General features: G+C 43.2%; 1 protein-coding gene across 1 annotated transcript; it reads right to left on the reverse strand.

Moving 5' to 3' along the window:
* Window positions 1–692: 692 nt before the first annotated feature.
* ITFG2 (integrin alpha FG-GAP repeat containing 2) lies at window positions 693–22,106 on the reverse strand. Its single transcript, XM_006891310.1, has 12 exons — window positions 21,887–22,106; window positions 12,539–12,634; window positions 11,944–11,985; window positions 11,591–11,762; window positions 9,342–9,481; window positions 8,795–8,943; window positions 8,360–8,457; window positions 8,118–8,171; window positions 7,906–7,997; window positions 2,711–2,828; window positions 894–1,067; window positions 693–796 (listed from the first exon to the last, which is right to left on the reverse strand). The coding sequence occupies exons 1-12, from the start codon at window positions 21,980–21,982 to the stop codon at window positions 693–695; spliced, it is 1,335 nt and encodes a 444-aa protein (XP_006891372.1). The 5' UTR covers window positions 21,983–22,106.
* Between the last annotated feature and the right edge of the window lie 933 nt (window positions 22,107–23,039).

Genomic DNA, 23,039 nt, shown 5'->3' on the forward strand with positions numbered 1-23,039 from the left:
AGGGGCTATTTTTAGGGAAAAGTGACTGGTTGGGGAAATGAGAGCAAGGCCTATGAAGGTTTTTGAAGAATATGGCAAAATGAGAAAGTACTGACCCAGTTTCTTTTGATAAACTGAGGAAAATCACTTTAAGGCTGCTAGGAATAGAAGTGAGATTCAGACTATAAAATGCCCTGAACAATCCCCCAGAAACAAAACAGAAATGGCTAAAGAACTAGTTTGCGATTCTTGTAGTCACTGCTAATGTGGATGACATGGAGTTTTGCCAGGAAAGATGGCACTTGGGATGCTGTTCCCCTGGCCCTGAAGCCTGGTTTCCTTAGGGATGCTGAGGTCTTGCAAAAGACTTGGTTTCTCTTCTTACAGACAAGTCTCTGGTTTTTATACAATGAGAACAGGAATCTGGGGCTGGGAGGTGGTCCAGATTTGAGACAAGGCCAAGGTTCTATAATCCTGATGGTGGAGGAATGCAATGTACAAGCAACTGGGCAGAGGGTGAACTTTCACCAAAAAGACTGTGAGGTCTAGAGCGACAGTCACCCCAGGGGCAGCCACCATCCTTCCATGGCCAGAGTTGAACTCAGCTCCTCTGTAATATGCATATTCCTGATCCTGCCATTACCATGGATACCTAGAGAGGGAGGGCACTCAGAAAGAGGACCTTTCATCAACTCAGGCTCAGGCAAGCCCCACTAGGTGGGATCGCAGGGGCTGAAGGGAGCACACTGCTGTGCCTGGTCAGGATGGTAGAAAGTCTGGTGAAGCAAGGCGCAGACTGCACGGAGGTCATCGGGATCTGAAGGCAAAACAAAAGGGACTGGTAAGAGGCTGCAGCTTTCCTGGGGACCTGGACCACTGGGCTTCTCTGCCACGGCCACTCTCCTGGGACTCACCCACGCCCAGCTCCTGCAGCAGGCTCCGGTACTCTGGCTCAGCCTCTAGCAGTTTCAGGAGATTGGTAGACTCCATCCGCTCCAGCTGCACCTCCCAGTACACATAGATCTTCTGGTTGAACGTGACATACACGAGGCAGGGGCTGTTGCGGCCCTCTTTGCAGGCATACATGCCTGAGAGGTGTGGGTGGTGAGACAAAGGTCAAGAAGTTTCAATCTCAATGGTGGGAGTGCAGAGAACAAGATACAGGCATTAGAGTCAGCACTTTCTACCCTCCTACAAGGTCAAGGAAAAAAAATTAAATAAAAAGCCTTCTTTCTAATTTCTCTCTGCTGGGAACTTAGTAAAATAGGTAAAACAATCTGCTGTATCTGTTTATCAGGCCAGGGGACAGAAACTGAGCAGAGTGCATCCAAAGGGGTGATATCTGTTGACTTTTCCATCTAATAATAACCCTGGTGAGTCCCTGGGTGGTGTAAATGGTTAACTCCTTCAGCTGCAAACCAAAAGGTGTCACAGAAAAAAGGCTTGGTGATGTACTTCTGAAAATCTGGCAACTGAAAATCCTAGGGAGCATAGTGCTAGCTGACACACACGGGGTCGTCAAAAATTAGAATTGACTCACAAGCAATCGAGTAAGTGAAGATAGTTCATAGTATTGATAGTTCAAGGAATTGTTTAGCAAAAAACTCAACTCATTGCTGTTATGTCAGAACTGACTCATAGGTGACCCTCCAGCAGATTTTCTGAGGCTGTAGCTCACACAGAAGACTGCCTGTCTTTTTCCTGCAGAACTGCTGAACTTGAATTGCCAGAGCGGTGCTACCACTTGGTACCCAGTACAACTTCCTAGGGACTATGTCACCAGAGCTCTCTAGATTAGCAAAAGGTGGTCAGAAGCTAAGGCTTTTTTATGCATCAATGCTGCCTTCAAAGGCATATTAACTGTTCAGGTTGTTGTTGTTAGGTGCCATCGAGTTGAGTACAACTCCAAGTGACCCTATGAACAACATGTCTGAACCCTGTCCTACTCTGTGCCATCCTCACAATCTCTGACACACTCAAGCCTATTGCTGCAGTCACTGTGTCATTCAACCTGGTTGAAGGTCTTCCTCTCCTTCACTGTTCCTCCACTTCACCAAGCATGATGTTCCTCTCCAAGGAATAGCCTCTCCTAGCAACATGCCCAAAGTATGAGATGAAGTGTCATCATCGTTGTCTCTAAGGAGCACTCTGGCTGCACCCTCTCAAAGATCTACAGGTTTGTTCAGGAGTACAAACTCTACAGTAGTGTTCTGTCATTGCAGTACCCCCAAATCCCCACTGTTATCATTGTGTACCATCAAGTCAGAACTGACCCAGAGCGGACCCTCCAGCAGATTTCAAAGGCAGTTAATAACACAGGAGGTGGCTGCTCATCTTTCTCTCACAGAGCAGTAGCTGGATTAGAACCGTTTATCTTTGAGCTACCAGTACAATTCCTTACTACCAGAGCTCACCAGGCACCCAAAAGAGTTAGTGGTGTTTCCCAAGGTTACCAGTTTGGAACTAAAATGATAGCTCTGGGAGAATTTCCTTCACAGAGGACTTTCCAATATCTTCAACACATCTCAGACAAATGGATAAGAATTCATTTGACTTTTGGAAATATTTGGAGATGGCATTGTTTCTCCTTTCCTATTTACAAATGCAAAGATGGCTTTTTTATATTCACTTCATCATTTGTTTATAAAGATTTAAAGTAAAGGCCATTTCAAGAGTAGAAATGAGAAGCAAACAAATGTGAATGACAGAGGTCATGGGGTGGAAGTCCCACCTGCACAGAAGGCTCGGATATTCTCATCCACTTGGAAGCGAACCACAGTGCGGTTATGATCAATAATATATGTCTGTCCATCCCAGGCACATGCAACCACCTCCTCATGTCCATTACCCTGAAAAAGGCCAGAGAAAGGGATTCTGGATTGACAAGGAGCTGTTTCTGAAAGGGATCTAATGATGGGGGTGGGTGAAACGGCCAAGGACTGTACAGGGGACTCTGAGAGGTAAATTGTGTGCTGAGGAAGAAAACAATCACTCATTGAACATCTCCCATGTGCCAGGCACCAAGCAGGGCTGTCAAATGAGTACTCTTACATAATGGTCACAACATCCCCATGAAGTAGGGTCCTTTACCAAGCATGATGTCCTCCAGGCACTGGTCCCTACTGATAACATGTCCAAAACATGCAGATGAAGTCCTTGCTACTAAGGAACATTCTGGTTGGACTCCTTCCACAGCAGATTTATTAGTTTTTCTAGCATCCAATGGTACATTTGCTCAAAGAATTGCACTGGAAAAGTCTGCAGTCAAAGACTTTTCCAAATTATTAAAGAGTCATGATGTTATTTTGAGGACTAAGATTTGATTGCGTGGATCACATCCTATTGTGGCTAACCTTGAGAAGAATAGGAATCCCAGAACACCTGATTGTGTTCATCTGAGATTTATACTTGAACCAGGAGGCAGTTGTCAGAGCAGAGCAAGGAAACACGGCATGGCTCAAAATAAAAAAGGGAGTGCATCAGGGATGAGTTCTGTCTCCAAATTTTTTCAATCTGTATGCTGAACAGATCATTAGAGAGGCTGGACTTTATGAGCAGGAATGCGGTATTAGAATTGGAGGAAGACTCATCAACAACCTGCATTATGCAGATGACACAACCTTATCTCACATACTTTGGACATGCAGACGGGAGGGATTAGTTCTTGGAGAAGGATATCATACTTGAAAGGGTCAAGGGACATGGCAGTAGAGGTAGACCCTGGATGAGAAGGATTGACACAATAACTAGGGTAATGAGGGTAGCTGAGTCAGAGACAGTGAGATTGGCTCTCAGGATAGAGCAGGGTTGAGACCTTCTGTGCATAGCATTGCTATGAGTTGTAGTCAACTCGAAGGCACATAACAACAAGGGGTGCCGGAATCAGGCCATGGTTTAGTCAGCTATTCTGTTGAAAGCTGGACAATAAGGAAGATGAGAGAATTGATGCTTTTGAGCAGTGGTGTTGGAGAAGAGCACTCAATATCCCCAAACAGATATATCCTGGGGAAGATGTAGCCACAGTGCTCCTTGGAGGCAAGGATGATAAAGATTCGTCTCACATACTGTGGGCTTGTAGCTAGAAGAGGCTATTCCTTGGAGAAGGACATCATACTTAGAAAGGAGGGGAGATGACAAAGGAGAGGAAGACCCTCAACCAGGTGGACTGACATAGTGACTACCACAATGGGTTGGCTCTAGTGTGTCAGGAAGTGTGAGGATGGCACAGGATAGGGCTGGGTTCAGATCTGTTATTCACAGGATCGCTTACTTGCCTTGATGGCACCTAGTAACAACAACTTGGTATATTTAATAAGAGATGGAGATTGTTAACAGCTTTAGTTTGCTTGGCTCCACAATCAATACTCTTGGTATCAGCAGCCAGGAAATAAAATGACGAATTTGGAAAGTCTGCTGTCAGAGACCTCTCCAAAGTACTGAAGAGCAACTATGTCAGTCTGGAGACTAAGGTGAACCTGATTCACACCACGGTCTTCGCAATTACTTGCTATGCATCAGAAAGCTGGACAATGACTAGGGATGACAGGAGAATTGATGCCTTTGAGCTGTGGTGCTGGAGAATCAATACTATTATTGAATATACCAAGGACTGCTAAGAGAACAAATGGGTTTGTCCCAGAGAGGGTTTAACCAGGCTGCTCCTTGGAAGCAAGGATTCTGAAGCTTCGTCTGACATACTTTAGACATCATATTGGGAGGGTGGAGGGACAGCACAAAAGAGGAAGGCCCTCAGTGAGACAGATTGACTCAGTGACTATGTTAATGGGCGTAGATGTGCCAGAGACAATAAGATTGGCACAGGATAGAGCAGGGTTTAGGGCTGCTGTACATAGAGTTGCTATGAGTCACAAGCGACTCAACTGGCACATAACAGCAACTGCATCATAATTTAAAATGTATCAATTCTTTGACTTTCCAGCTTGTGGCAAATAAAAAAAGACAATGGCTGTGCTTCGAGCCACATTAGTCCTCAAGGTGACAGCTTTGCTTTTTAACACACTAAAGAGATCTTTTTCTGCAGATTTTCCAAATGCAGTGTGTTGTTTGAGTTCTTGACTGCTGCTTCATTGAGCAGTGATTGTAGAACCAAAATGAAATCCTTGGTAACTTTAGTATTATCTCCATTTATCATGATATTGCTTCTTAGTTCAGGTGTGAGGATTTTTGTTTTCTTTATGTTGAGGTATAAACCATACAGAAGTCCTTTTATCTTCATCAGTAAGTGCTTCAAGGGCTCTTTACTTTCAACAAATAAGATTGTGCCATTTGCATATATCACAGGTTTGAATTTTCTTCTAATTTTGATATTGCATTCCTCTTTGTAAAGTCCAGTTTTTCAGATGTTTTGCTGAGCATACAAACAAAAAAGAATAGTAAAAGGATAGAACCAAAGTATACACCTTTCTGATTTTAAACCATGCAATGACCCCTATTCTCTTTTGAACAACTATCTTTTAGTCTATGTAGAAATTCTTCACGTGCATAATTATATTTTCTGCAATTCCTATTCTGCGAAATATTATCCATAACTTGTCATGATCCACACACTCAAATGTCTTTACAAAGTCAAAATAAGGCAGTTAATGTCTTTCTGGCATTCTGTGCTTTTAGCCAAGGTCCATGAAACATCAGCTATGACATCCCTTACTTCATGTTCTTTTTTTAATCTGGCTTGGATTTCTGATGGTTTGCTGTCAATGCACCACTATAATAATTTAAAAAAAAAATCAAAATTATCTTCAGCATAATTTTATTTGTTATTAAGGACTTAAATAGAAGATTTCAAAGAGTAGCATGGGAAGACAAAGGTAAGTATTATAATGAAAAGGGCAAAAAGCTGGAGTCAGAAAATCAAAAGGGTCAAACTCGCTTGGCATTTCTTAAGCTGAAGGAACTGAAGAACAAATTCAAGCCCCAAGTTGCAATACTCAAGGTTGCTTTGGGTAGAATATGAAATGATTCAGGAAGCATTAAAAGAAGATAGAACAAGGATACATAGTCACTGTACCAAAAGGAATTGGCTGACACAGAAGAATTTCATGGAACAATGTATGAGCAAGAGCCTGTGGGGATGAAGGAAGAAGTTCAAGCTGCTCTGAAAGAATTGGCAAAAAACAAAGCCCAGAAATTGACAGCATACCAATTGTCATATTTCAACAAACAGACACTGCCCTAGATGCATTCACCAAGTTGTGCCAAGAAATCTGGAGGACAATCACCTGGCAAACTGACTGGAAAGATCTATATTTGTTCCCATTCTAAAGAAACGTGATCCTATAGAGTGTGAAAATTATCAAACTATATCACTAATATCAAATGCAAGCAAGATTCTGCTGAAAATTATCCAAAAAAGACTGGAACAGTACATCAACAGAGAACTGCCAGATGTGCAGTCTGGGATTAGAAGAGGCCGTGGTACTAGGGATATCGTAGCTAATGTTAGAAGATCTTGGCCGAAAGCAGAGAATACCAGAGGAATGTCTATCTGTGTTTCACTGACTATGCAAAGGCATTTGATTGTGTGGTTCACAACAAACTGTCACTGACTCTGAGAAGAGAGGGAATTCCAGAATACCTGATTGTGCTTATGCAAAACCTATACTTGGACCAGGAGGCAGTCATCAGAACAGAGCAGGGAAACACTGCATGGTACAAAATTGGGAAGGGTATACACCAGAAATGTGTCCTTTTTCCATATCTTTTCAATCTATATGCAGAACCAAACATCTGGGAGTCTGGGCTCTATGAGGAGGAATGTGGCATCAGGATTAGAGGAAGACTCATCAACAGCCTGCATTATGCAGATGATACAACCTTGTTTGCCAAAACTGAGGAGGACCTGAAGTGCTTGCTGCAGAAGGTCAAGGACTTGTAGTCTTCAATATGGACTGAAGCTCAAAATCAAGAAAACAAAGATTCTCACCACTGGGCTGATTGGCAATATCATGATAAATGGTGAAGAGACTGAGATTATTAACAGTTTCAGTTTGCTTGGCTCCACAATCACTCTTGGTACCAGCAGTTAGAAAATCAAAAGATGAACTGCATTGGAAAAATCTGCTGTCAGGGACATCTCCACAGTACTAAAAAGCAACAATGTCAGTTTGGAGACTAAGGTGCACCTGATCCAGACCATAGTCTTCATAATTACTTGTTATGCAACAGAGTGCTTGATATGACTAAGGATAACAGAAGAAGAATCGATGGCTTTGAGCTGTGGTGCTGGAGAAGAACAATGGACTGCCAAGAGAACTAACAGGTCTATTTTGGAGAGGGTAAAACCAAGCTGCTCCCTGAAGGCAAGAATTTTGAAGCTCCACCTCATATACTTTGGGCATGTAGCCAAGAAGGACCAGTCTTTGGAGAAGGACATCATGCTTGGAAGAGTGGAGGGACAGCGCAGGAGAGGAAGACCCAGGATGAGATGTATTGAAATAGTGACTGGGGTAATACTGGCAGGTGTGTTGGAGACAGTGAGATTGGCTCAGGATAGGGCAGGGTTCAGAGCTATTGTACATAGTGTCACTATGCATCACAATCAACTTGATGGCACATAACAACACAACAAGTAAAATTTCTTTAAAATTTGCCAGCAGTTGATGAAAAAGACTTATTATGTCTGGTAAAGTAGAGGGTGAATGAAAATGGGGGAAACTCTCAATGTGATAGATTGACATGATTAATGGGCTTAAACATAAAAGAACAAGAAGATGACACAGGTTTGTGCAACATTTTGTTTTGTTATACATAAAAATATCATGAGTCTGAGCCAACTCAATGTAACCACCACCAATAAACAGACTTGAGGTAAAGGTTGATTATGAATTGTGATGTGAAACTGGTCTGATTGAAATCTCTTATAAGGAGAAGGCCAAAATGTTCTACTCCACCAGGTTTCCCACTCACCGTGACATCTAATTTCTCTAAGGCGAAAAGCTGGTGATCCACCTGCACTGACCATAATAGCTTGTCTGCTTCCTCCATAAGCTTCAGCGTTCCTGCAGCAGAAAAGGCAGGTGGGGTGTGGGGGGGACCAAACTCCTGAGCAGCTCCCACAGGCACATAAACTCCCGTACCCACTCCAGCATTGCCACACAGAACCAGCCTGGGGAACTCACCATCCAGGGTGCAGAGGGCAAAGAGGCCAGAGCCGAGGCTCTCCGAGCTGTGCCCTGTGGGTAGGACAGAAGAATAAACCATGAAGGAGTAGGGCAAGCTCAACACATGGGGAGGAGTGGTGACCAAAGGCAGAGAGGGAGGGACATAACTAGTCATGAGAAAAAGACCCTCCCTGTGCCTCTTCTTTCCCAGAACTAACTTGGGCTGGCCAGGGCCCTCCCCATCTCACTGCCACCTTCACCTTGCTTGATGCTGCCAATGAGGTGAGTGGACACATTCTTGTTGTGGATGCGGCCAGACGTCTGATGCAGTACTACGTCTCGGGCAGCAGGGGGCTCCCTGAGGGCAGGAGGGGATGGACTGAGAGATCAATGGAGTTTACTTCTGCAGGACCCCAGAGGCCCCTTTCTTGGAAATTCATTACTACTTCTGTCTAATTCATGTGGCAAGTAGAAAAGACAGGGATGGAGCTGCCAGATTGGGACTTAAGACTTTCCCCCAGGTGTTGTAAGGCTAAAGCCCAGAATTCCTTGGGTGCTTCATGGGACAAAGGTGCTTGGAATGGAACCTAGATGAAGTCTGTTGACTGCAGGACTACCTCACTACCATGTGCCGTCCTACAGCCTATTTTGTTTCCATGGGCCCTCTGCACCAGCCATAGCCTATATTCCCTTACCTATTACCCTCCGTGGTCCCCTCAGAGGCAGGTGGGGATTCGGTGTCTTTGTTCCAGGTGCAGCGTAGAATTGCGTAAGCACAGCCTGGCTGAGATACCATCAGTTCAGGAATACCCATGGGCCCTGGTGTCACTGAGAGACTGTCCACCTGCTCAGAGGAAAAAGGGTCTTAAGGGAGGATGGAGATGAGAAACACACATGCTGTGGGGCACCAGGAATAGTATTCAAGGGGCTGAGGGCAGCAGGCAGAGGAAGAAATCTAAAATGTATAGGGTTCCTGCCTGGTACCCTGCTCCCTGCACAGGCTATCTGTGCGTGCCCAAATGACGCTCATGTTCTGTTATCCTCCATATCTCACTCACCACATGCTCCTATTTATTATCCTCACATTCTTTCCCTTTGCCTACTTCTTGGGACTTTTTCAACAAGGGAATTTCTTTTCCTCCTGGCCTGCACCCTATTGCATGCCCATTCTCCAACAAGACTCCTCTGAAAGGCCTTCCCCCTCATGCCCTGCGTTCCTCACTCCCCATCTCTGCCTCTCACCTGACCCTCCAGCATCCATTTCTTGAGGGATACCAACTGTCCTGTCAGATGCTCAGCACTCTCACCCAGATCTTCCCAACGGAAAGCCCTCACAACGCGGTCTGTGTAGCCTATCACCAGCTCGCAGCATCCATCTCCATCTGTGGGTACAGAAACAAGACTGTGCTGGAGGCAAATCTGTCGTCGCCAGCTTGAGTCTCTTTAGCGCTGTCCACAACTCTTCTAAGCACCACTAGAACTTCTCTCCAGCACTGCATCATTGTGAACCTGCTGTACTTACCTATCTCACACAATCCAAGTCTGGTACATGTTCCCCTGCCCTTGTGCTTTGTACAGTGTAGGTCCTAGCACTTCTCCCCAGGACCTCTCTCAGACACAGGACTCAAGTATCCAGATTCATCTCATCTACCTGGCACTCCCCACCACTGTCCTGCTTCCTTCCTTCCCTCTCCTTCCTCCCTAAGGCCCTGAATCTGCATGGTTTGTTGCTCTTCCTGCCTTCATTATTTATCAAACATCACCTCCTTAGCAAAGACTCTCCTGACAATTCCATTTAAAATTGCTCTTGTTTAGAGTCAACAAGACTCCGTGGAGGACCTTAGTATTTAAAAGTTGTTAGTTATATTTTGGAGGAACATTCTTCTAAGTGGTACAGCACTCTTCTGTCAATTTGCTATACTGAGACAACCTAGGGTTGCTGTGATGCTGAACCTTGTGCCACTGGGGTGTCAAATGCCATTACAGTTCCCCAGGTTAACAGTGTTTAGTAGAGCTCCCAGTTTAAGACAGGTTTGAAAGCAGGAGTGGCATCTACTTCCTATACAACATGCCTCTGGAAAATCTACGAATTTAGAGAAATGACAATACTTATAGAAAAGGGTTCAGATCTTTTGTTCACAGGGTCACTATGAGTCATGCTCAACTCAATGACAATCAACAACCCCTAAAAAAAATTTGCTATCCCTTTGTTTCAAAGGCATCAATCCTCCTTCTGTCATCCCTAGTCATTGTCCAGCTCTCTGATGCATAGCAAGTGATTGCAAAGACCATGGCCTGATCAGGCACACCTTAGTCTCCAGACTGACATTATTGCTCTTTAATACTTTGGAGAGGTCTCTGACAGTAGCCTTACCCAATGCAATACATCTTTTAATTTCCTGGCTGCTGGTGCCAAGAGTGTTGATCGTGGAGCCAAATAAACTAAAGCTGTTTAAACGCGCAATCTCTTCGCCATCCATCACAATGCCACCAATCAGCCCAGTGGAGAAGAGTATTAGAGAATATTGAAGCGTATTGGAGTATATATTGACTATACCAAGGACTGCTAAGAGAATGAGAAGGTTCATTCTAGAGAAGGTGAAACCAGGCTGCACCTTAGAAGCAAGAATTCTGAAGCTTCATCTGATGTATTTTGGACATGTTGCAAGGAGAGACCAGTCCTTGCAGAAGGATGTCATGCTTAGGAGGTTAAAGGGACAGAGCAGGAAAGGAAGGCCATTGATGAGATGGATTGATTCAGTGACAGGGGTAATGGAGGTAGATGTGTCAGCGACAATAAGATTGGCTCAGGATAGAGCAGGGTTTAGGGCTCTTGTAAAGAGGATTGCTATGAGTCACAAGCGACTTGATGGCACACAACAACAACAACCACCACCACCACCTTTGTTTCTTTCAATAGTCCTGAACTTCTCCTGTATTTTACTTTTCTCTACAGTAGTTATTGCCTTCTCATATACTCTACTGTCATGAAGCAGACCCCAGCTCATGGTGACCCTCCATTGGGTTTCTGAGGCTGTGAATCTTTATGGGAGGAGAACTTTCTCATGAAATATTGTTGTTATGTGCTGTCAAGTTGGAACCAACCCATAGCTTAGCTTCCAGTGGGTTTCCAGAGGTAGTAAATCACATGGGAAGAAACTGCCTTTTCCCTGGGAATATCCTGTGGATTTGAACCGCCTGCCTTTGAGTTAGCAGCGCCACTCCTTACCCAGTAAGCTACCAGAGGTTACTTATTTTTCAAATGATCTCTTCCTAGTAAGCTCTAAGAGGATAGCAATTTCATCTGTTTTATTCACTACTGTAATTTCAACACTAAGAAAAATGCCTAGCTCATAATATGACTTTAGTAATTTCATGTGTGAAACACAAATGCATAAACACACACATTTCCCTTCCCTGAATGCTTAGGGTTCTGTTCATTTATGTATCGACTCCTATGCCCCCAATTTAAAAAAAGTAGCCATGCCCACCGATGTCGCTGATCAGCATGACCTTGGTGTTGGCGGGGATGTGCTGCTTGAAGACCGGACGCTGCTCCTCTCCTGTTAGTGTGTCGTGGTGCCCAGAAGCATCCAGGGCTTTGGCAGGTGTCAGGTCAAATAAGTGAAACCAGCCTTCAGCACTTATCGCCACCACCAGGTTCTGAGTGGCAGAAAGGTATGGGAGAGATGGAAGGGGAGGAAGTTGGAATTCAAGCCTAATAATTCAATTACAGAGGTTGAGGCTGACATCTTTAACTCCTGATTGCTGCCCACCTTGAGAGAGGGATTGAGATAAAGCCTTGGAGAGTTACTGACGCCCCAAATTTCCCTAGAGTTCTTACCTTTCCTTTATTACATACATCTCCAACCCCAACGCAGGTCAGCTGCAAGAGAAGAAAGAGAGGCTCAGGAAAGCCATCCTGTGGGAGACCAGACCTCCCTGATCTTGGTGAGACAAGAAGTGAGGAAAGTTGTCTAAGCACTATTATCTACCAAAAAATGGGTGCCATATGGCCAGTACTAATTGTCTATGCTAATCAAGTAAGAGTGATATGGTTTTATTCATCTGAATAACAACAGGAATACCTGAGGTAGTTAACACAACTTGGCTTAAACAAAGAAGCAAAGCAAAAACTCTACATCTAATATAACCAATTATAGTACTTCCAGACTTACTAAAACTATTATCCCCATTTTTTATTATACTTTACGAGATAATGCAACCTTGGGTGGTCTCCATAAAGGACCAGGGAGTCATTTCACATCAGAAAACTAAACAGCCATTCAGCCTTGTGGAGGATGGGGGTTGGAAGAGGCTGACCCAGGCAGTTGGTGAGTCAGGACTTCTGCGTGGGTTTCTGTGTGGGACTAACTCTGACAGCCCTGGCCAGAAGGGATCTCATCCCCACTTCAAGACCCAGGGAGCTGAATACTGACCATTCCCTGGCAGGAACAGGTGAGCCATGGCCGGCTGTCATCATTCTTGTACACAGACAGCTTCCCGCTGGTGTCTCCCACCACAAGTTCATTTAACTTCAAATAAAGAGAGAAGAGACCATTAGGACAAGCTCCTTCCCACTGAGTCTATCCTGGAGAAATGACAAGACCTCAATTTTTCTCTCCATCAACATTATTAAAAATCAGTTGGCTCTAACAATACATTTATAGTTGCCTAGCATTTCTTTATTGGTGGTTGGGGTGTGTACATATGACAGAAGCAACAGACATAGGAGAAATGGAGGCCATGCAGAATTTGTGGTCCATCACAGCCCCATGTACTCGATGTTCAGCTCTTCTTATTTGTTGACCACAAATGTGAAGTCTCAAAGCTGCTCCAGTCTTTTTTTTTTTTTTTATTTTCTCTGTGTGTGTACCATCAAATTGGATCTGACTGTTACAGGAGGAAATGGCCCCTCCTTCTCTGGCAGAGCATCTGGTGGTTTCAAACCACATATCTCTGGGATTGCAGTGCAGCTTCTTGCCACAGGCCACCAGAGCTTCCCTTGCTCTAGTCTTTTAGAGGGAAACATTGCCTGGTTCAAAATCATAAAGGGAGTGTGTCAGGGATGTGTTTTGTCTCCATACCTTTTCAGTCTATATGCAGAACAGATTATTTTGGAGGCTAGCCTTTATGTGGAGGAATGAGGCATCAGGATTGAAGGAAGACTCTTCAACAACCTATGTTATGCAGATGACATAATTTGCTTGCTGAAACTGAGAAGGACCTGAAATGCTTGCTGCAAAAGGTCAAGGACTATAGTCTTTAATATGGATTGAAGCTCAACATCAAGAAGACAAAGATTCTAACCACTGGGCCACTTGGCAGCAAGCACCATGATGAATAGAGAAGAAACTGAGGTTGTTAACAATTATAGCTTGCTTGGCACCACAATCAACACTCTTGGCACCAGTAGTCGGGAAATAAAAAAAAAAAAAAGAACTGCATTATGTAAATCTGCTGTCAGGGACCTTTCCAGAGTACTGAGCAGCAATGATGCCAGTCTAGAGAATAAGGTGTGCTGATCAAGTCCATGATATTCACAATTATTTGTTTTTTGGTTTGTTGTTTTTTTTTTAAATGGTATTATTTTTACATGTACCGTCAAATCAGATCTGGCTGGTACAGGAGGAGATTGGCCTCTCCTTCTCCAGCAGAGCATCTGGTGGATTTGAACCGCATACCTCTGGGATTGCAGTGCAGTGTCTTGCCACTAGGCCACCAGAGCTCCCTCGCAATTATTTGTTATGCATCAGAAAGCTAGATAATGACTAAGGATGATAAAAGGAGTATTGACACCTTTGAATGAGTTGTGGTACTGGAGAAGAGCCTTGAACATACCATGGACCACCAAGAAAACAAAAAGGTCCGTCTTGGAGAGCGTGAAACCAAGTTTCTTCTTGGAGGTTAGAATTTTGAAGCTCTATCTCTCACATACGTTGAGGATGTGTCCAGGAGGGACTGATCCCTGGAAAAGGACATCATTGTTGGAAGGGTGGCGGGACAGCGCAGGAGAGGAAGACCCTGGGTGAGATGGACTGACACAGTATCTAGGGCAATGGGGGTAGATGTGTCGGAGTTGCTGAGACTGGCTCCGGACAGGGCAGGCTTCAGAGCTATTGTACATAGGGTTGCTATGAATCACAGGCAACTTGATGACACATAACAACAACAACAACATTAAACTTCATTATTTAATCAGGAGCCAAAATAAAAAGACAAAGAAGTCAGTTCTTGAGTTCTTCTCCCTTGTGGGAAAACATGCTGATCTTGATGTGTCTGAGTGAATATACAGGGCAAGGGTACAGGGGAGAACAGAGCAAGAAAGGGTGGGCGGCAGCATCCATCCTCTGGGCCTTTGATGCTCTCAAGAGGTGGGAAGCTCTAACACGGGAGGGTCCCCACGCACGGAGTTTCTCCACTGCCTATATTTGAATACACGGTGTTCCTACTGGTGCCCAAAAGGCTGGCCGCCCTTTCCAGGAGCTAAGGAAGATAACAAGATGGCTTCAAATCCTATCTCCGCAAATAGCTTCATAATGCTCCCTTGGGGGTATACCCAACACCCCTTTCCTGTCCTTATAATAGGGTGAACTAATATTAGATTTTCAAGAGATTGGATACTGAAGGCGACAGACAACAGCTTAATAGTAAGGAAAAGTTAGAAATAAACAGGGATTTAATACCAATGTTTTACTTTCTGTGAACCTTGGTTTAATTTTGAAATGGGGAAGTTTCTGCTGAGACAATTAGGTCACAGAAATTTAAAACTGGATTATTTACAATAAACTCACTATCCCCTTGATGTTTCAATTATGGCTGCAGACACATGAGACAGGAGTTTAGAGTATCACGTGAAATTTGAATCAAGCATTCTTTGGCCTATATATTTTCATCTATAAAACAAAGATAATAAACTATCTGCCTTTTAAGGCTGTGTGAGAGCTGAATTAATAGAGGAAATGACTTGGGACTGTAATTGATATAAGTCAGTTGTGCAGCTGGCTTCCACTCATGGTGACCCCATGCATGTCAGAGTAGAGTTGTGCTCCCTAGGGTTTTCTAGGGCTGATTTTTGGGGAAGTAGATTGGCAGGCTTTCCCCCCTAGGCACCTCTGGATGGACCAGAACTGTCAAATTTTCAGTTAACAGCAGAGCATGTCTGTACCACCCAGTGACTCCAATTAGCATATAATTCACTAAAAACTAAACCAATTCTGACTCATAGCTGATCCTTCAGTGGGTTTTCAGAGGCTGTAAATTGCAAGGGAGCCAACTGTTCAGTTGGTAGATTCAAGCTGCTTGCCTTTGGGCTGGCAGTGCAACTCCTTCCTACTAAGCCACCAGAGCTTCCTATTTGACATATTCTAGGGAGCTCTGGTGACTTACTGGTAAGAAACCCAAATGTACATGGTTCAGATCCACCAGCTGTTCCATGGAGAAAGACAGGTAATCTCCTATGCGATTGACTGCATTTGAAAGCCCCTCTGGAGGGTCAGCTGTGGGGCTGTTCTGACCGTACACAAAAACGGTAGGAATACCAGGTGGTTTTTCAGCCTCTTAGTACTTCCAAGGCTAGGAGACTTAGCATCTTTCATATCATCTATTATTATATTCTATTCATTCAGCAGATTGCAGGAAGAACTTGCTTCCTTTTCCCTTTAACTTTTCTGAGCTTATGGTTTGCTCTCCAGCTGGGGTTTTTCAGTGTCACCGAGTGACCTCATTTCAACCTGCAAAAGCCACAGCACATAGGAAGTCCTCAACAACATGTATTTATTAAACAAATAACTAAAAGACTTTAGAAAACAAAAATAAAGTCAGAATAAAAGGTATAAAAAAGCCAAGCCAGCCCTGGAGTTTTAAAAGATAAAGCTGAAACACCAGCTGGAGATGCAAAGATAAATGCACAACCTCCCTGTAGAGAAGGACGTCACAGTTTAACAGGGCACAGACACAGGAATAAAATCATAAAACAGTGTGGTTAGTGCTGTGAGCAAGCAGATATAAAACAGTGCAGCAAGGAGTGAGGCCACAGAAAGCATCCCGGAAGAGCACATGTGCAGGGCAGTCCATCTGCCTGCCAGCAGCTCTAATGCTTCCCAGCAGTTCTACTTCTATGTGGTCCATTATGGCTCTGGCCTCTGGAGGTCATCCAGTGACACTAAAGAACCCCAGCTGGAGAGTATACCATCAGCTCCAAAAGGCTGCGGGAGAGAGGAGGCAAGCTCTTTCTGCAATCTGCTTCAGCCTCCCAAAGGTTTTCTCTTACTGAGCAGCCAGGCTTTAGGAAGCAGTCCAAGAGGGTATGCATTCTATTCCTGGCTTCTCCCTCTGACTCAGCTAGAAAGACGTCTGTTTCATAGAACTTTAGCAGAAGGATTTATTAGGCTGAAATCTGTCTTCTTCCTGTCCCCAAACCTCTAAGTGCTGGCCTTGGAATCATAAGTTTCCATCCATAATCATGGGGGATGAGGGTATTATATGTGATCACTCACCAATACTCACTTACTTGTCTCTTTTTTTTAACTTTTCTTTTTTAAAAAACCGATATTTGTTAGTTACCTACAAAAATCCTTCACTTTGCTTTAAAATATTCATTTACTTTTGATCATTAGATCAAGAACAAACATTCTTGAATTCTAAGTATTAGGTATTGTTGTTATAGTTATGTGCCACTGAGTTGCCTGTGACTCATAGCAACCCTATGTACAACAGCTCTGAAGACTGCCCTGTCTTGAGCCAGTCTCAGTGACTCTGATACACCTATCCTCATCACCCCAGTTACTATTATCAATCCATCTCACCTGACATCATCTTCTCTTGCGCTGTCCCTCCACCCTTCCAAACATGATGTCCTTCTCTATGGACTGGTCCCTCCTGGCCATGTGTCCAAAGTATGTGAGACAAAGCTGCAAAACCCTAGTCTCCAAGGAGAAACTTGGTTTCATCCTCTCCAAGATAGAACTTATTTGTTTTCTTGGCAGTCGTATGTTCAAGTCTCTTCTCCAGCACCACAATACAAAGGTAACGATTCTTCTTCTGTCATCCTTAGTCACTGTCCACCACTCTGATGCATATCATGTAATTGTGAAGACCACAGACTGGATAAGGCACACTTTAGTCACTAGACTGACATCGTTGCTTCTCAGTACTCTGGAGAGGTCCCTGACAGGAGATTTTCCTAGTGCAATTCATCTTTTGATTTCCTGACTGGTAGTACCAAGAGTGTTGATTGTGGAGCCAAGCAAGCTGTAATTGTTAACAACCTCAATCTCTATCTATCATGGTACTGCCGATTGGCCTAGTGGTGAGATACTCTGTCTTCTTGATGTTGAGCTTCAATCCATATTGAAGACTACAGTCCTTGACCTTTTGCAGCAAGCGCTTCAGGTCCTTCTCAGTTTCAGCAAGCAGGGTTGTGTCATCTGCATAATGAAGATTATTGATGAGTCTTCCTTCAATCCTGATGCCACATTCCTCCTCATAAAGCCCAGTCTCTTGAATGATCTGTTCTGCATATAGATTATAGAACTATAATATTTTCAGGTAACATAGGAATGTTGTCATTGTTGTTGATTGCCTTCGAATCGAACATGACTCATAGCAACACTATGAACAAAAGGCCTAAAGCCTTTCTATAACTATCAATATTTATCAAAGTTCATAGTTTCTGAAGGCATGTTGTTTAGGAAGTAGATGTCACTCCTGCTTCCAAACCTACCTTAAACTAGGAGCTCCACCAAACAATGTACACCACGGGGAACTGTTACAGCATTTGACATCCCAACGGCACAGCAACCCCAGGTTACCTCAGTACAGCATACTGACCTCAACATGTATCATATTTCCTATGTTGTGTTAATAGTATACAACATAGAAATATAATACCTATATTCTAGGTATTAGTAATAAGGAGCTCTGGTGGCTTAGCGGTAAAGGAATTATGCTGTCAAAGTAAAGGTATGTGGTTCACATCCACAACTACCTATGGGATAAAGACGGACAGTCTCCTCCCATGTAATTAACTGCCTCTGAAAACCTGCTGGAGGGTCCACTATGGGTCCACTCCAGTGCAACAGTATATAAGAACAGGAATTAGGAATACACCTACTCCTCACTTATCAACTATCTTTTTATCTGACATCGCATGTTTATAACAATAGCAAAAAATTCTTGCTATTTTGTGCATTAATGAAGTAAGTATGGTTGGCAGTAATGAACACCAAGATGTAAGGGGAGAGTAACACTGGCTTTTATGGTTAAAGTTATACGTCCACCTTGCTGGGCCATGATCCCTAGTGATCTGAGAGTTATGTAGTAATGTGATTTGGCATTTATGGTGTAATTCGGCAGCTAAATAATGACGTCGTCATCTTCAATTTTCATATAACACCAATTCTTACATAATGACCTAGTCTTTGGAACCTAATCACATTGATAAAGCTCTAAGTGTGTACGTAAAGTGGGTAGAAAAAAATGGACAAAAGTGCCTGACCTTGATGAGTTTATAATGTTGGTGGGGGGAAAAAATATATGCAGTATCACAGAATTGAGTATGTAATACAGCAATTTACTTAGAGGTATAATTTCTAAAAAGCTGGTGCTATGAAGTTATGGGGGAAAGTACTGTTTTTTCCTCTTTTAAATAAAGAAGGTAATCATATAAAATGGAAAAATACTGCACATCTAAAGTCCCTTTGTTAATTTATTACTGTACTTAACAATGTAAAATGTCTCCCTAGATTTTCTCGTAAAATTGTACTACTTGGAATATAAAGAAATGTGAAAGCCCATAAAACAACACAGATTTATGAGAATAACTTTTTCCTCCCTTGAGAGGAGAGAACCAAAATAGTCTTTATAAGACATCTTTCTCATTACAGCATAAGAGAGGGGGTAAAAAGGATACCTGATTTTAGCTCTTACCTTTTGGAGAAAGAAAACACAGCACAGCTAGGGAGGTGGGGATGAGAAGACAGCAAGCTGACTCAATAACAACTAAATAAGTAAAATTTTAAAAACCAGACATATTTAAAACAGAAGTTACCTGGACTATTACCCTAAACTATTGAGTTGAAATTGGCGGTATTGGCAAAAGGTGATATTTTTAATAAACACAAACGAATCCACCAGCTGCTCCACAGCAGGAAGATGGGCAATCTCCTCCTGTGTGATTTATTGCCTTTGAGAAATCACTGGAGACTCACTTATCAGTTAGTTCCAACTCAATGGTACACAACAACATAAACAGATGAAGGAAGAATAAAAGTTTCTTGTCTGTTTTTGATATCATTGGGAGAGCCTAGTAGCAATGACACATTGATAATAATGAGCCCATCTGGGATCAAAATAGAATTTATAAACCCTATTTCTAATAAAAAGAACCTGGGATCATGGAGAAAAGATTGTGTTCTGGGATGAAACACAGAAAGAACAATGCATAAAAGCCTGGATCATCTTACTGTATCTGAAAGCAAAGGAATGCTAAAGAATGCTGGGGCTAGATCATAAAGATACAGTGCATTTAAAAATGTTGCTTGGTAAATGTTTTTGTTTGTTTGTTTTTGGAATTCTGCACATTCAATGATTTATTCATTGCAAATACCTTTTTTGTGTGTGAGAAAATTTATTTGCTGGATTAATGTTTTGTATGTTTTATATGATATGTCTTGATTTCTATTTTGCTTTCTTTTTTAAATTTTAATAGTTTTAATGAATATTTACAGAGATTTTGGATGTCCATTCATTCATTGTTGCAGGTAAATCTTTTACATACACATTTTTACCACAAGTTTTTAAAAAAGCTATAGGAACCTGTTTATAGGAATCCCAGTGATGAAATGTTGGACAACATGAACATACATCTAATGATCATGTTATTGTTGTGTACCACAGAGGTGGAACCCACCCATAGCTGATGCTCTGGTGGGTTTCAAAGGCTGTTAATCGCAGGGGAGGAGACTGTCCATCCTTCTCCCGTGGAGCAGCTGGTAGCCTCGAACCACATACCTTCGGGTTTGAAGCACAGCTTCTTGCTACTAGGCCACCAGAGCTCCCTAAATCAGTGTTTTATAATTTCATGAATGAAATAAAAATAGTAAGTCAAATTATTCATGAGCCCATGATAACATAAAATTTAAATCTCAAAAAACAGAGAAAGAAAAATAGAACGGAGAGTAGTAAAGAGATGAGGTTAGAGGTTAGGGTTGTTGTTATGTGCCGTCCAGTCAGAACTGATTCAATGGGGTTTTCAGTGTTAAACAGCACAAGAGCGACCTTACACAGAACTGTCGGTGGATTCAAACTTCCAGCCTTTGGTATAGGCAGAGCAACTTTTTACCCACCAGGTTACCAAAGCTCCTTAGGGGGTAGGAGAGGAGGGAAATAATGTTTTGCATTAAAAATATGAATGGCCAGAGATAATGGCTGAAAACAAAAAGTGTAAGGACAAAGAGTGCTTCCAACACCATCATTTATCCCATTTGATACTCTACCTCCAGTATTCTTTATATATATTTTAATCACTCCAGTATTCTTTATATATATTTTAATCAATGCACTTCATTACAATTGATTGTTTGTGATTATCACCAAGCTAGATCATGAGACTGCTGAGTCATGTTCATCGTTGAATTCCTAGAGTAGGCTCCAAAGTTTTTGTAGAAAAATGGTATCAAACAAGAGCAATACAACAGCTAACACCTAGTGAGCATTAGCTGCATACCATCAATTATCCTTACACTTTTCACTCGTATTAATGAACTTAAGCAACGAAAAATGGAACAACTACAAGGGCACAGAAAGGGAGATGGAAAAGACGAGCTGCTTTCCAAGACAGGTATGTCTCTTGGAATGGTGCGGCAAGAATGCTCCTTGGAGGCAAGGATGACGAAGCTTCACTTTTCATACTTTGACGAGGCTATTACTTGGAAAAATGGAAGGTCACCGAAGGAGAGGAAGACCCCCCGCAATGAGATGTACTGACACTGTGACTTCAGCAAAGGGCTGTAAAGTGTCAAAGATGAGGACGGCACAGGACAGGGCAGGTTTCAGGTCGGCTGTTCATAGGGTCGCTATGAGTCGTACTCGACTCAACGGCACACCACCACCACCACAACATGGTGCTTTAAGGTTACCCAACACCCGAGTCAACTGTGGAGCAGGATAATGTAGAAATCCAGCTTTATTAAGACAGGGGTTGCAGGAGACACTATTGCTGAGGCGAGAGGAACTTCTCGATTCAGGATTCTACCTGACGGGAGGCGAGGCACAGAAGCAGCACAGGGATCTACTATTATTCTAGCAGAAGTGCGTTTTAAGTGCACGTGTAGCATCGAAAGAGTAACTAACTTCAAGTGAGGAAAGTCAACGAGAGAGAAGAGAGGTCTTACTTCCAATTTACGGCTTAAAAAAAAAGGTTTGAGGGTCTTAAAGGCAAAGTGGTACCTGAGCGGTGATGTCACTGCAGATTAAACTATAAAAGCAGCAAACCAGAAAATGTGGCCACAAGAATTTACTAGGCTCCTACTCCAAATATATCACTGAATTGTACAGCAGGATCATCTGCTTACACACCAAAACAAACAAAAACTCTTTGAGTATCAGGTCAATTAGATTGATCACGATGTTCACTACTTAAGCTATCAATAAAGTTTTCTTCTCAGGACACCCTGCGCATGCCCAGTGCTCACGTGGCCCGCCTCCCGGGGCTACTTCCCTTTCCCTCTCATGGCCCGCCCCTGCGCTTAGGCAGGCTGCGTCTCTTGCAGTGCGCATGCACTTACTGTATCGTTGTCAACATCTCCGAGGCAGATTGCGTGCGGAAAGAGACTCCCGCTAAACTCCAAGGCCACACGTTGCACATAGCTCACCGACCTCATCTTATTTCCTAGAGCCGAGGTACCGGGGAGCTACGTCACATGCTCCCCGAGCTCCCTCCTGACAGCAGAGCGAGCGGAAGGCCAAGGAAACCGGAAAGTTACGTCACCTCCCGAGCCTCCTATCCTGGCCGTACTTGCTTAGCCATCGCGAGGAGGCGGGTCTTCTGGGCCCTCTGTGCTTGGAGGCGGCTTTATCAGCGGTGCATGTGAGTGACAGGGTTATCTCCCTCACTCATTGCCTTCCTGTTGGAACTGACTCATGGCTGACCCTCCATTAGGTTTTCGAGCAAGAAATCGCAAGAGAGGAGGTTTCCCATATTTGTCTCAGCCACTAGTGCCCTCGATTTGCCAGAATGTCCCGGCCTTTGGGTTAGCAGTATAATCAGCTGACGAGGCCACCTGAGCTCATCTTTTGCTTTAGAGCTGGCGCTCTTGGTAGATCAACCCTGATATGGAACTGTTCCCTTGGAAACAAGGCTCTCCAAGGAGGGGGCGTAATCACCTTCACCTCTTCCCTAGTGGACCTGGCTATGAAGACCTTCAGTCTTTAGACCAGATCATCACTGAGAATCAGCAATTGATGTTGTTTTCTTTCTTTCTCCCCTCCCCTTTAAAAAAAAAAAAAAATCTGTAGCTACCCAGAAAAAGCCATTTCTAGAGTCAGGTTGGTGGGAACCCCATGTGCTACACAGGGTTCAAATAGGGTTTTCTTGGATGTTATCTTCACGTGGAACAAAGCCTTGGTAATCTGAAAGATCACAGCTTTGTAAACCCTGTGAAGCAGTCACACGTGGGATTGTCATAAATCAGAAGAACGTAGCAACAACGGCAAGGCGCCAAAGATTTTGTGTAAGAATTACAATGTTAAAGGGGGAAAAGGCAGAATAGGATTACAAATTCTCATGGATTCTAGGCTTTCTGGTGCCAGGAAGGTTGGAGGGATCCCTAAAACTATTGCCGTGTTACAATCATTGAACTTGAAACCAAAAATATCCCCTGAAGTTATTAAAACCAAACAATATTGACTTCTTGTTGTTTACCGTTGAGTCAGAACTGA

This window comes from Elephantulus edwardii, unplaced genomic scaffold (genome assembly GCF_000299155.1).
Source record: "Elephantulus edwardii isolate Elephantulus edwardi_28Jun2011 unplaced genomic scaffold, EleEdw1.0 scaffold00096, whole genome shotgun sequence".
NCBI lineage: Eukaryota > Metazoa > Chordata > Mammalia > Macroscelidea > Macroscelididae > Elephantulus > Elephantulus edwardii.

Bases quoted from the DNA above. Each gene is read 5' to 3' on its own strand.
- ITFG2 (XM_006891310.1), bottom strand. From the start codon at position 21,982: ATGAGGTCGGTGAGCTATGTGCAACGTGTGGCCTTGGAGTTTAGCGGG. The intron at 11,986-12,538 runs GTCAGTATTCAG...CTTCTCTTGCAG, and splicing joins CCTGTTCCTGCCAGGGAATG to CTGACCTGCGTTGGGGTTGG. The intron at 797-893 runs GTGAGTCCCAGG...TTTTGCCTTCAG, and splicing joins GCTGCAGGAGCTGGGCGTGG to ATCCCGATGACCTCCGTGCA.